This window comes from Sinocyclocheilus grahami, unplaced genomic scaffold (genome assembly GCF_001515645.1).
Source record: "Sinocyclocheilus grahami isolate Dianchi unplaced genomic scaffold, SAMN03320097.WGS_v1.1 scaffold380.1, whole genome shotgun sequence".
Classification (NCBI taxonomy): domain Eukaryota; kingdom Metazoa; phylum Chordata; class Actinopteri; order Cypriniformes; family Cyprinidae; genus Sinocyclocheilus; species Sinocyclocheilus grahami.
In genome coordinates, this window is record NW_015505559.1 from 383,882 (window position 1) to 397,186 (window position 13,305).

Consider the following 13,305-nt stretch of genomic DNA (forward strand, 5'->3'; position numbering starts at 1 on the left):
AGACTGTGCCCTATTTTTACAGATATTTTCTTAGAATGCAGCATAATAACTAACTGCTAATACACTGCTTAAAACTATAATGGTTCAGAATGTGTAGTTTACTAGCTACAAAAAAACAACAACTTTAATTGTAGGCCCTAATTGTTCAAAAATGTGTAAGTGTTCAATAATTCAATGTTGTATTTAAAAAATACAGTTAATATTATATGGTGTTATGTTATATTTTACAAACACGTCTAAATGAACACACACAAAATATTTTCTTAATATTCTATGCAATTTTTAGCAACAAATTGACCTTCCCTTAGCAACTTCCCCTGAAAATTAATTGGCAACACTGTTTGAAAGCACAATAATAATAACATTTGTCACGTGGTGCGTGCTACCTCTCTCTGCGTGCAAACACAGTTTCTGTGGTGAGCTGTTGTATGAAGGGTTCGGCTTTCTGAGCCGCTGTGTGTGCGCCCCCTGGAGGAAGAGGCCGGTCATACACAGCAGGCAGCCGCTCACGCTCGACAACAGCACCGCCATGTCCGGCGGCGGGGACGCTGAAGTCTCCCGCGGTATAGAGCTCAGCGAGAAGTAGGGCAACCTGCAACATCGCCGAGACGCACGCACTCAGACTCCAACAACGTAAAACGACATAAATTCAACCCATTCGTGTCCAATGCGTGTCCCCTGCGCCGCTCTCATGTGTTCCGGTCCCGGTCCGGGCTGACATTCAGACGAGTCAGGATTTTGCCTATTTTTCCACTGTTTGCATTTGCTACTTTACATGAGTAACACGCAAAACAGGTAATTGTTAACGTTTATTTGGAGCAGCGCAGCAAGGCTGTTGTTGGTTTGATCTAACTAGATCACTCTCTGTGACTAAATGCATGAGTGCAGTGTGTTTATTGGGTTAATGAAGTGTTTGTTCATGCGTGATATCTCATGCATGGCACTTCAGTTGCTTATATTAATTGAAAGCATTGGTTGCTGGTTAGTCTCGAGTATAACGTACATGGAATTTGTTTATAATTGCATTAAAGCAGTTTTAACTCGTTTTCAGGAAAGTTCAAAAGCCATTTAAACGTGATAAACGTAGCAAACCCTGTAAAATAAACTTGTTTTAGGATGCATGTTTGCATCTGCCACTGTGTATACCTCTAATACTTCACAGCTCTCTCAGGCCCCCAAGAATGAAAAGGTTGAGCAGAGAGTGCGAGGGGCCGGCGGACTCCTGCAAGAGGGCCAGACAGCCCGCCGAGGACCCTGGAGATCTGCTGTCCAACTGGGCTCGACTGCCACAGGAGATCCTGCTTCACATCTTCCAGTACCTGCCTCTCCTCGATCGCGCCTTCGCCTCGCTGGTCTGCCGCGGCTGGAATCAGGCCTTCCACATGCCCGAGCTGTGGAGGTGCTTTGAGTTTGAGCTCAACCAGCCTGCCAGCTCTTACCTGAAGGCCACTCATCCTGACCTAATAAAGCAAATCATCAAGAGGCACTCCAATCATTTACAGTACGTCAGCTTCAAGGTGAGAGGCTCAGCGGGAAGCTGACAGTTACCAGCTGGCTCCACATTACAGCTCACAAATCATGCCGAACTTAAAGGGACAGCTCACCCAGAAATAAAATTTCTGGCAAAATGTACTGACTCAAATCATGTCGTTTCAAACCTGTATGACTTTCTCTTTTTTAGGGATGCACGATATATCGGCCACCATATCGGTATCGGCCGATAAATGCTCATTTTTTCTGTTATCGGTATCGGCCCGATAAGAAAATGTTGCCGATATCTTAAAGCCGATAAATAATGCATTATTTCCTTCAGAGACACTTCAGATGCGCGCTGTTCGTTTGCAGCCTTTTGTGCAATTGTACATTGTAATATTGTGTTTATTTGATGTATATCTGATTTATCTCATATAGAATGCGTTTGGTTAAGTTAAAAGAGCGCTTCAGTTTACCGGTGATCGTCTTTAGCTCAGCGCACGCAGCTCAAACAGCAGTGCACAACATTAATAACTATGATTGGGAATGTCGTGTATATAACATTCTAATGAGAACATTATTATAATAAAACATTCTGAATTCTTTGGGTTTAGTTGCTTTGTTTTCACACACAGGATCACACATTCTGACTATAGCACGCAATAACTGCGTCATTTTGTACATATATAAGTTGTAATATTATGTTTATGTTGTATTAATATTAATCTCAGGATGCATTTCCTTGAGTTAAATAAGCTGCCAGCAAAATGCTTCAGTTTACCGTGTTCATTCAGCTCTTCAGCACGTGCAGCTCAACGGCTGCTATTTAAAACAGTGGTATTAATTTGTTACTTTTTCAAAATCATCGATACATTATTAATAACAACAACCACTTGTATTTTTCTCTTATTATTTTTCATCAACAATATGGTTTAGCTTCTAATGATGATAACTTTTTTGTAATCAGGCTCTCAAAAAGTATATAACAATTTGGATATAGATTTATCGGCCAACATATCGGTTATCGGCTTTCAAAAATAAAGAATTATCAGTTATCGGTATCGGCCAAAATGTTCATATCGGTGCATCCCTACTCTTTTTTTTTTTTTTCTTGCAGAGCATTAAGATATTTTGAAGAATGCTGGTAACCAAACAGTTCTGGTTTCTGATGGATTGCAATGGTAACCAACACTTGGTCAACTTTGGTTACCAGCGTTCTTGAATATGTCTTCTTTCATCATACAGGCTTAAAACAATGTGATTTGGCTAAGAAATGTCATTTTTGGGTGAACTATGCCTCCCAAAAATGACAGTTTTGGCATCATTCACTTGCCCAAATCATGCCCAAGACATTCGTTCATCTTCAAAATACTAATGAAAATATTTTAATAAAACCTGAGAGATTTCCTGTCCCTTCTTTGAAATCTTCAAATCACGAATCGATGTGATTTAAACCAAGTCTTCTGAAGAGACGATCACTTTATATGACGAACAGATTTAATTTAGGCTGTTGTTTGCATATAATCACTGATCAATGCACCTGCATAGAGCTCATCAGATATGGTAGAAATGATATACTTGTTAGATACAATGAATATGATGGGCTTAGATTAAACCACTCCATGGTTTGGTGTGGATTACTTATATGATGTCTTGATAAACTTTTTCAAGCCTTAAGGTTTTGGCTGCATGGACTTTCAATGTAGGGACGGAAATCTCTTAGGCTTTCATTAGAAATGTATCGGTGTTTCAAAGATGAATGAAAATCTCGTGGGTTTGTCATGAGGGTGAGTAAATGATGACAGAATTTTATTTTGCATTGTAAGTGCACCTAAAAAAAAAATAGGTGATATAAATACATAGATGTATTTTAGATGTGTAGACTTGCATTAATAAAAAAATCAGTAGATGTGTGTATAACGGCTATTTTACAGTAACTCCGAACACTGCTGGTCTGATCAGTAGTCGAGTTGCTGGAGCTGATGCGAAGCGCGTGTGGTCTGTGTGCACAGGTGGACAGCAGTACAGAGTCAGCGGAGGCTGCGTGTGACATCCTGTCTCAGCTGGTCAACTGCTCTCTGAAGACCCTTGGGCTGATCTCCACTGCACGGCCCAGCTTCATGGAGCTGCCGAAGGTATCAGGACGTGTGTTTTGGCTGAGCTGTGTGTTGGGGTGATGGGTCGGCTGGTTTCCTGATGTCTGATTGTTTCCTCTCTTCAGTCGCACTTCATCTCTGCACTAACCGTGGTGTTTGTCAACTCCAAGTCTCTTTCGTCTCTGAAAATTGACGACACGCCAGTAGATGATCCTTCGCTCAAAATCCTGGTGGCCAACAACAGTGACACACTCAAGCTGTTAAAGATGAGCAGCTGCCCACATGTTTCTCCTGCAGGTATGACTTACTCATCTGCCGCTGTAGTTATTTGAGGAACTTTGATTTAAAAAGGTTAAATATTAATATCAATAAGTTTAATAATTGACGACTTTATCTTAATGCAAGAATAGTCTGAAATAGACACAATACTGTTTAATGTAGCTTGCACAGAACTGGATAACCAACATGTAAAATCCTGCTACATAAGTTTATTAAGGCAATTTTCATAATACGACTTGCTGCATTGTGGTTTTGTCAGTTGATTTCTCAAATGACACATTCATTTTGCTGTTAGTAGTGTTGCCTTAGAAATGCATAAGTCTGAGGTTGAACAGCTTTGAGTTGAACGTCCGGCTTGTCATCTAGTAATTATGGTGAATACAACATGCCACGAAAGCACCAATTCTCTTATGTTCTCTCTTGTTTTGTGATGCAGTCAACATTGATTTCAATGCTGCAGTATCTCCATTTGAGTGGAAGCGGAAAGATTTTCAGTGAATAACCACTTAAATTTAGGTCCGTTCCTCTCACAACGACTTGAAATGTAGTGCACGAGTCATACAAACATAGGCTTTTTATGCCATTTTTGCAACCTGATATTCACAGTGCATAGTCACTATTATTCACTTGATAAAAGAGCAGGTCAGTATTGTGTATGACTAAGTCATATGGATTTGGGACAACATGAGACAACACGACACAATTTTGATTTAAGGTTAACTTTTAAATCATCTGAAAAATCAATATTAAAAGAATGGTTCACCCAAAAATGAAAATTGGCTGAATTTACTCACCCTCAGGCCATCTGAGATGTAGATTAGTTTGTTTCTTCATCAGAACAGATTTGGATAAATGTAGCATCACGTCACTTGCTCACCAATGGACCATGTGCAGTGAATGGGTGCCGTCAGAATGAGAGTCCAAACAGCTGATAAAAACATCACAATAATCCACAAGAAATCCAGTCACACTTCCATTCTGCCACTCTTTTTTTTAATGAAATTATATTGATGTTTCTTTTGTCAGAGGTTGATATGTAATTAGATCGAACAACTGTGTTTGTGCTTAATAGTGCATGGACCTTAGTCAGACTCTGTATTATTTGTAGTGTCTAGGTGAAAGCCATCAGTCTGCTGTTGTTGCAGGTATTCTGTGCGTCGCTGATCAGTGTCACGGTCTGAGAGAGCTGGCTCTGAACTATCACTTACTGAGCGACGAGCTGCTGCTGGCGCTCTCCTCCGAGAAGCACGTGCACCTCGAGCATCTGCGCATAGATGTGGTGAGCGAGAACCCCGACCAGCAGTTCCACACCATCAAGAAGAGCAGCTGGGACGCCATGGTGCGCCATTCGCCCAAAGTCAACCTGGTCATGTACTTCTTCCTGTACGAGGATGAGTTTGGGCCTTTTTTCCGCGACGAGATCCCCGTTACGCACCTCTACTTCGGCCGCTCTGTCAGCAAAGAGGTCCTGGGCCGCGTGGGCATGAATTGTCCACGTCTGGTGGAGCTGGTGGTGTGTGCCAATGGTCTGCGGCCGCTGGACGAGGAGCTGATCCGTATCGCCGAACGCTGCCAGCACCTGTCGGCCATCGGACTGGGCGAGTGCGAGGTGTCCTGCAGCGCTTTCGTGGAGTTCGTGAAGATGTGTGGCCGCCGTCTCTCTCAGCTCTCCATCATGGAGGAGGTGCTCATCCCAGACCACAAATACAGCCTGGATGAGATCCACTGGGAAGTGTCCAAGCACCTCGGGCGCGTTTGGTTTCCAGATATGATGCCCACCTGGTGAAGTGTTGTTCAGAAGACCATAAAAAGTAATCGGACTTTGGTAATATGGACTCTGTGGGTTTTTTTTGCGTGAGTTTCGCAGTTGCTTCACAAGGTTTGTACATAGATTTGATTTGAGATCTATATTCTCACACTGCTATAATGAATGTGGACCGTTGTAAAGGGACAGTTTACGCAGAAATGAAAATGTTATTATTTACTCACCCTTAAGTCCTTTCAAATATTGATGATCATCTTCTGTGGAACACGAAAGAAGATTTTGAAGAATGGTGGGGAAAAAAAAATATATATATATATATTCATATTCCACAGAAGAAAGTCATACAGGTTTGTAGAATGACAGGAGGGTGATTAAAGGATTTTACATTTTTTGAGTGAACCATTTCTTTAATGGCATGTTGTGGCAAATATCCATTTCATGAGTCTTATAAAAAATGTCATAATTTACCTTAAGACACTAAACATCATAATTATACTGAATTAGATGGTGCATCAAAAAGAGATGAAGCCCATGGACCATTAATATTTTTACCATAAATAACAATTAAGCATTTTTCCCGTTATTCTCAATATCATCTCTGAGATATGGTTTGATTTTATTAATTCCATTAGATTCTCATTACTGTAATAAAGTAATTGTTACAGTTCTGTTGTTATTGAATCAGCATAAAGGCAGCACAACAAAATCCACTATGATCTATAAATTTAATACTGCCAGGACCTAAATATTTCACAATGCAAAAGTAAATAAGATTAATCTTATTTGTGAAAAATAGCTTTTGTATTTTTGATTTTTGAGGTGTAGTATAATCTGGACATTTTGTAAGATTTACCAATTTATCTTTTTTGGAAGCTTTCCTCTTGACATTTCCTAAAGCTAAATATTTTCAGCATGTTGCTCATATTTAGGTGTAGCAGGGAAGAGGGTGCAGAATAATAAAAATAACAGCATACTTTCACGGTCTTAGGTATGTCAGAGAGGAAAGAAATGAAAGCATCAGTGTTTGGCTCACAGCACACTTGTGTCCCAAAATTTGGAAGAAAATAGTAAAAGAATTTTAGGGACACAATGAAGCGTTGATTGGTTTCTATTAGATTGCATGAAGAATGCTGTGCAATGACACACTGAATGGGATGTGACCGTATAATGAATGAATTAGTCTGGATATGCAGACAATGCTTGATTTGGCTGCGTTAGCATGCACTCCTTTGTTTCAGTTCAATATGAGTCAGTATTGGAGTGAACACAGTCTCCTTTAAGAAGGAAGTCCCACGTGTCTGTATATAAAATGCTGTGTGTTTGATATAAATAGAAATACTTCTTTCTCGCGCACCCTCTGTGGAGGTTTGACGTGTATCTGTGCTGATCTCTTTCAGACGAGTGGGAATTACTCCTCGATGGATCTTTGTACCCTTGTAATTAGAGATGATCATCAGTGTAATTTATTGATATACTTTTTAAAATTATTAATCTGCTTGTATTGATAGTTTAGCTTCGAGTGAGATGCTCCATGATTTATATGCATATTATATCATTTATAAAAAGTCAGTAGCATGTAATAGTTTTTCTTTGCCCATTATCCAGAATTAAAGCTGTTTTAGCTTTTGCACATTTTTGTAGCAACTAAATTAAGTAAACTAAGGTACCTGCCAGCATTTGAAAGTGAAATATTCTCGAAAATGATCATAAAGAGAAGCCACAACCCAGTAGTTCACATACAAATAATAAAAAGGCACGCGCTAGGCTTTAGTCGGCGCATAGCTTGCCAATTTGAAACACACAAAAACGTTGTTAGACTGACTTTTTGGAAGTGCAAGCTGAGCGTTACATCAACTCGGTGTAAACCAGAGCTTAGAAAAATGTACAAATAGCAATGTTTCTGAAGCAAGTGAGCATATTGCTTGTATTGCGAATATGAAAGCATCACATTTCTTTTGCGTTGTAAAAACATCAACATTGTCTTTTATTGAAATAAGGGTGAATAAACAGTGTGAAAAATTGTGTGGGTGTTTTACAGATCATTTATTCATAAATGTGCTGTACAACAACAAAATGTTAAAAATTGTTTGCGTTAGTGTAAGTTAACACATCTGATAAATCAGACATCATCTGGAATGGAAATAGAAAATTTAAAATGCAATTTTATTTAGTAGCAAAATCAATTTGATGTTTTTTTAATATTGTTGAAGAATAAAGAATATGGTGGTTATGGCAAAGGAATCTCCTCGTAGTTTATTTTAATGTAAGGATATTTCATCGGCAGCTTCCAATATTCAGAGTTGTAGTAGAAATAGAAGGTCTTCTCTAGGACCATCTTTTCCAAAGCCTCCAGCAGACTCTCAATCACTTCTACGACTGACTGGTGAGAGCGGAACGAGTGGTAGAACTTCTTGATGTCTGTGGCGAGATCTCGCGTGGAAGACTGTTGAAAGATGGAGTCGTCTCCCAAATGCAGCGGCTCTCCGCTGTACAGATAGATCTTGGTGTAAGATGTGGGAGTTTGGCTGGACAGGTCGGCACCCATATCCAGTAATTTCTTATATGTGCGGTGCACAAACTGAGAACAATCATACGACTCAAACCACGTTGTGGCGTTCGCACCAGCATCTGACTTTACTGTCCAAGTCTCGTAATAAACACCCGTTTCGTTGTCCTCCTGAACCCAACGAGCCATCTCATTGAACATCTCACCTGATAAAACAAAAATATAACATCTTAATTCAACAGAAAACACATGGCAATGAAGATGAAGTGAGAGTTTCAGGCTCCAATATTCTTATATTTAATGCTCATGATATTTTATATTTTAAATTTTGCTAATGTAAATACGTCAGCAATGTAATGGTATCTAGCTAGTTTACATATGTCTTTTTTGTTGTTTGTTTTTCATTATAGTTTACCATTTTTCATGTGAAATGTAAGAGTTTAAGATTGTAAGAATATAAGATTGTAAAATTGCCACAATTACTGGTTTTATTCCAAATTGAAAAATTATTAGTTGTTTTGTTATATTTTTTTTGGGGGGGGGGATATATCTTTTCTTTTTTTCAGACAAAATATTAATGATATAATGTAATTTATTCCTGTGATGCAAAGCTGAATTTTCAGCATCATTACTCCAGTCTTCAGTGTCACAGATCATAATAGGCTGATTTGCGGCATAATTATTATTGGTGCTCAGTTATTAGTAAGGGTTCTTATTATTTTCTATGTTAAAACTGTTGCTTCTTAATATTTTGTGGGAACCTTTTTTTCAGGATTCTTTTATAAATAGAAAGTTCAAAAGAACAGCTTTATTTAAAAAAAAAAAATCTTTTGTATCATGTTTGCTGAATAAAAACATTACGTTCGAATAAAAACGCAAAACAATTTTGAGCACATAAATGCAGCCATGGTGAGAAGTAGCGAGTTCATTAAGGTGTCCTTGTTTCAGTGTAATTATACATATAAGTACTGAGTAATATTAATTACATGTACTTTCTATATGGTTAGGTTTAGGGTTACTTGCATGTAATTATGCATAATTAATTTTTATTATAATAGTAAGTACATGTAACAAGGACACCTTAAAATAAAGTGTTACTATATTTTGCAATGAAATTACGTAATTCTGTTACATGTAACTAGTTACTCCCTAACACTGATTATTTTGTGTAATGATATACAGTACTTGTCAAAAGTTTGGAAACATTAAGATTTTTATGGTTTTAAAATAAAGTGTAACCCAAAATAAATGTAATTGTAATTGGTTACAGTTATTGAGAATGTGTAATTAAGTTAGTTACTTATGAAAATGTTAACGATTAAAAAGGGGGTTACATCTGAATTTTTTTTCCACACACACACACACACAGATATAATTGATTTCTTTAATAAATTGCAGTGGCTGCTCTAAAATATGAGACACCAATGTCTCAGGAGATTAGTACAGAGAATAGGACACATGCTTATTCGATAACGGTTCTATTTCCGATTTGGGTTTATACTTGATTTTTTTTATACAGTTTTTTCCAAGTCACTGTTAGATTCCAGTGTTTCCGGTCATTGCTCTGCAAAGATTTGACTTTAAAAACAGCATCATAGCTGTTAAACTATTTTCTTATTATGCTTTTAAATCTGTATTTAACCCCAGAATGATCTCAAAGTAAGTCTGATTTTGTGTTGGCTCTGCTTTACAATTAAATTATTATAACCTTAATTCAAGTGATGAAGGATTTTGAAAGTCGGACAGTAACTACAACCCCAATTCCAGAAAAGTTTAGACGTTTTGTGAAATGCCATAAAATCAAGAATGTTCTAATATTTCACTGGCCAACTTGATATTATCTTGTAAATAAGCACATTTTTATTTTGATGGCTGTAACACATTCCAAAAAAGTTGGGACAGAGGCATGTTTAACTGTGTCACATTAACTTTCCTTTTAATTACAATGTTTAATTGTTTGGGAATTGAGGATACTAATTGTTAAGGTTTTGCAAGCAAACGTTTTGTCCAGTCTCACTTGATACAAGACTTCAGATACTCAGCAGTATCATGTCTGATTCTCCTTTTCATGACTGGACATACATTTTCAATAGGAGACAGATCTGGACTGCAGGCAGGCCAGTCTAGCACATCCTCTCTGTGTCTATGAAACTACACTGTTGTAGCATGTAGAATGAGAGCTGGCATTGTCTTGATCTAATATGGACTTCCCATGAAAGACGTCAACTTGATGGCAGTATATGTCTCTGTACAATCCCAATATATGCCTCCATGTCAGTGGTACCTTCGCACATACAGTATGCCAGTCACCCGTGCCGTTTGCTCTGCTGCAGCCCCATACCATGACAGACGTTTGGCTTTTGCATCTGTCGCTGGTAAAAGTCTGGATGGTCCCTTTGGTCTTTGCGACTGAGAACTTGATGTCCATTTTTTCCAGACCCTCATCTTCTTTTTGACTATCTGAGATGAGCTCCGGCCCAGAGAACCCTGTAGCATCATTGCATAGAATTGATGTATAGCTTTCTCCTAGAGTAACAGAGATTCAGGTTGCATTTATTGTGTTAAGTGACAGTGGTTTTCCGAAGTACTCCTGAGCCCATGTGGCTATATTTAACACCGCAGCATTCTTATGCAATGCCATCTGAGGGCTCAAAGGTCATGCACATTCAACTGAGGTTTCCTGTTTTGCTCTAAACAGACAGATTTCTCTGGATTCCCTGAATCTTTTCACAATATTACAGTATATGGAAGTTAGTGAAAGACCTAAATTCTTTGCAATTTTGCATTGAGAAATGTGATTTATGATTCATTTGATACTTCTTTCATGAAATTTGGCACAAAGTGATGAGCCATGATCCAGCTTTGCTTGCAAACACAGAGATGCTCCTTTTATACCCAAACATGACACTCATAGAAATACATTGCATGACATCCGTTTAAGTCAAATTATTGAAACATGCCAAGGAAGATGAATATAATGTAAAATATCTACAGCTCTAAAATGAGGGAATTTACTTTAATATTCTTTTGTTTTTATTTCAGGAGTGCCTTTTACAGAGGTGTCACCAGCGAGCTGCCTGACCTCTCAGTGGCTGAGCTGTTATAGGACTTTGTATAGCACTACATCAGGATGTTCGGTGAGGATTCTTTGGTGGATTCAGCCTTTGGAAAAGTTTCGGCTGGGAGTGTATTGTCATAGCAGCAGAAACAACCTGCAACATCACTCACCATCAAAATGCCACTTGTTGGTTACAGCCTTAACCCATCCGTCTGCTTGTTTGTCCATAGCGAACGTTTTTTTGTATATACACAATGTTTGCATTGCCACAGAGCAGGTAACAAAGTCATTTATATGTACATGTTTGTATTACTGCAGTTCAGGTAACATTGTATCAAAGTTGTTTATGTTCCCATCACGATATTGCAGATAACACCAGAGTATCGAATTTAGTTATATTTACATTATCCACATTTGTACAAATAAATGCACATTTATCCCTCCACAATTTCTATACTAAATATGATTTTATTTAATATATCGTGCTGTTCTATTGTGTTGTTGTGAAGAGTGTGAGTAGCTAAGGGTACGAACAAAGTCTTTCTCTTCGATACGTCGCTTGTATTATGGGCGTTGTGTTGAACAGGAGTAGATGTTCTATGACTGTTAATATTTAAACTTTCAGAAAGCAATAACTAGAATGAGATGTTATATAGTTTTATGTTTATAACAATACTCATTTAGAAAATACTAACTAGTTTTTGTTCACAATACGTCAAGAAAGAGTTCTGCCGCTGGCACACTTCGCTATATGGAAGAGAAGTCGCTGGCTGAGATTCTCCCGGAAACACGTAAGCGCAGCGTTCGTGCATAGAGTCTATTGAGGATATTCTTTTATTTTGCCTCTGTCCCAAATTTTTTTTGGAGTGCGCTGCAGCCACGAAAATCAACATTTGTTTATATTTACAAAATACATTTAAGTTGGTCAGTGAGCACTTTGGAAATATTTTCCAAAAAAAAAAATTTTTTTTTTAAAACAGGATTCTTGATTTTATTGCATTTCACAAAACTACCCAACTTTTCTGGAATTGGGGTTGAGGTGTTGAGCTCTACTGCAAGCTTAACCCTGCCTGGTTTAAATGTTTGAAAATGACCAACAGTAGAAAACAATAGAAATTTAGAAAAGTAATCCAACGTAATCAGTTACATTACTTTATTAAAGTAATTGAAATAGTTACACTACTTCTTACATTTTAAACAGGATAACGTGTAATCTGTAACCTATTCCATTTCCAAAGTAACCTTTGGAAAATAATCGTGTTCACGTGTAAACTGAGTGTCTGCCAGCCTTACCCGAAATCTCTCCTATCTTCTCCAGAGAGCCGTTCTGCTTCCAGTGAACGTCATCGATCTCGTCATAGAAGCACGCGGCTCCCTGATTGCACCAGAAGGGCGCGCTCACGCCCGCTCTCTCGTGAGGAAAAGTGCAGTTTCCCAGCTGAAACAGCTCGTACCACTCCATGGTGAAGTTTCTCCCCGTTTTTGCGCTTCCAAAGCCAATGGCATCATGCATGATGTGCTGAACAGAGCAAGACTTTCGATTAGACTCAACCCAACGGACTCTACAGGAGAGCGCTGTGCTGTTGAGCGCGCGCACTCACAAACTTTCCCAAGACGTCTCCGTATCTGAACTCCCACACCGGAGTCTGCAGCCTGAAGACCGAGACGAGGTCGGAGTCTCTCATGACGGGCATCCGGCCGTCTGGATCTCCGCTCGGGCAGAACGGGAATAAAGCCTGGCAGTAGGGATCAACATCTGGACGGCGGTCAAGTCGCCTAGAAATTGATATGAATTGTGGGTTGGTGGATATAACGTGTATTAATATTCATGAGAATAAAGTACCGGAGATGTAAATGCATAACTTACATGTAAGAAATCATTAGTTAAAACATTCCTATAGTGGGATTAATGCACACTACCAGTCAAAAGTTTTTGAACTAAGATTTTTTTATGTTTTTTTTTAAAGATTTCTCTAATGCTCACCAAGCCTGCATTTATTTGATTCAAAATACAGCAAAAGCAGTAATATTGTGACATATTATTCCAATTTTAAATAACTGCTTTCTATTTGAATATATTGTTAAATGTAATTTATTCCTGTGATGTAAAGCTGAATTTCAGCATCAT

General features: G+C 38.4%; 2 protein-coding genes across 3 annotated transcripts in view; one reads left to right on the forward strand and one right to left on the reverse strand.

Moving 5' to 3' along the window:
- Positions 1-442: 442 nt before the first annotated feature.
- Positions 443-5,902, forward strand: fbxl3a (F-box and leucine-rich repeat protein 3a). 2 transcript variants are annotated; one of them, XM_016230938.1, is made up of 5 exons: positions 443-795; positions 1,163-1,517; positions 3,486-3,608; positions 3,695-3,866; positions 4,994-5,902. In XM_016230938.1, exons 1-5 carry the CDS (start codon positions 776-778, stop codon positions 5,632-5,634), a joined length of 1,311 nt encoding a protein of 436 aa, XP_016086424.1. In that variant the 5' UTR covers positions 443-775; the 3' UTR covers positions 5,635-5,902. The 2 variants fall into 2 exon arrangements, with proteins under 2 accessions (XP_016086424.1, XP_016086425.1); XM_016230939.1 differs by having other exon boundaries at positions 1,172-1,517.
- Positions 5,903-7,206: 1,304 nt separating this feature from the next.
- LOC107549738 (ceroid-lipofuscinosis neuronal protein 5-like) overlaps positions 7,207-13,305 on the reverse strand; it is a 10,738-nt gene continuing 4,639 nt past the window's right edge. Inside the window, exons 4-6 of the mRNA XM_016230915.1 lie at positions 12,779-12,953; positions 12,471-12,696; positions 7,207-8,325 (exon numbers count right to left, since the gene is read on the reverse strand). Coding sequence (XP_016086401.1) covers positions 7,841-8,325; positions 12,471-12,696; positions 12,779-12,953 — 886 coding nt within the window. The 3' untranslated portion in view covers positions 7,207-7,840. The remainder of the gene's footprint in view (positions 8,326-12,470; positions 12,697-12,778; positions 12,954-13,305) is intronic.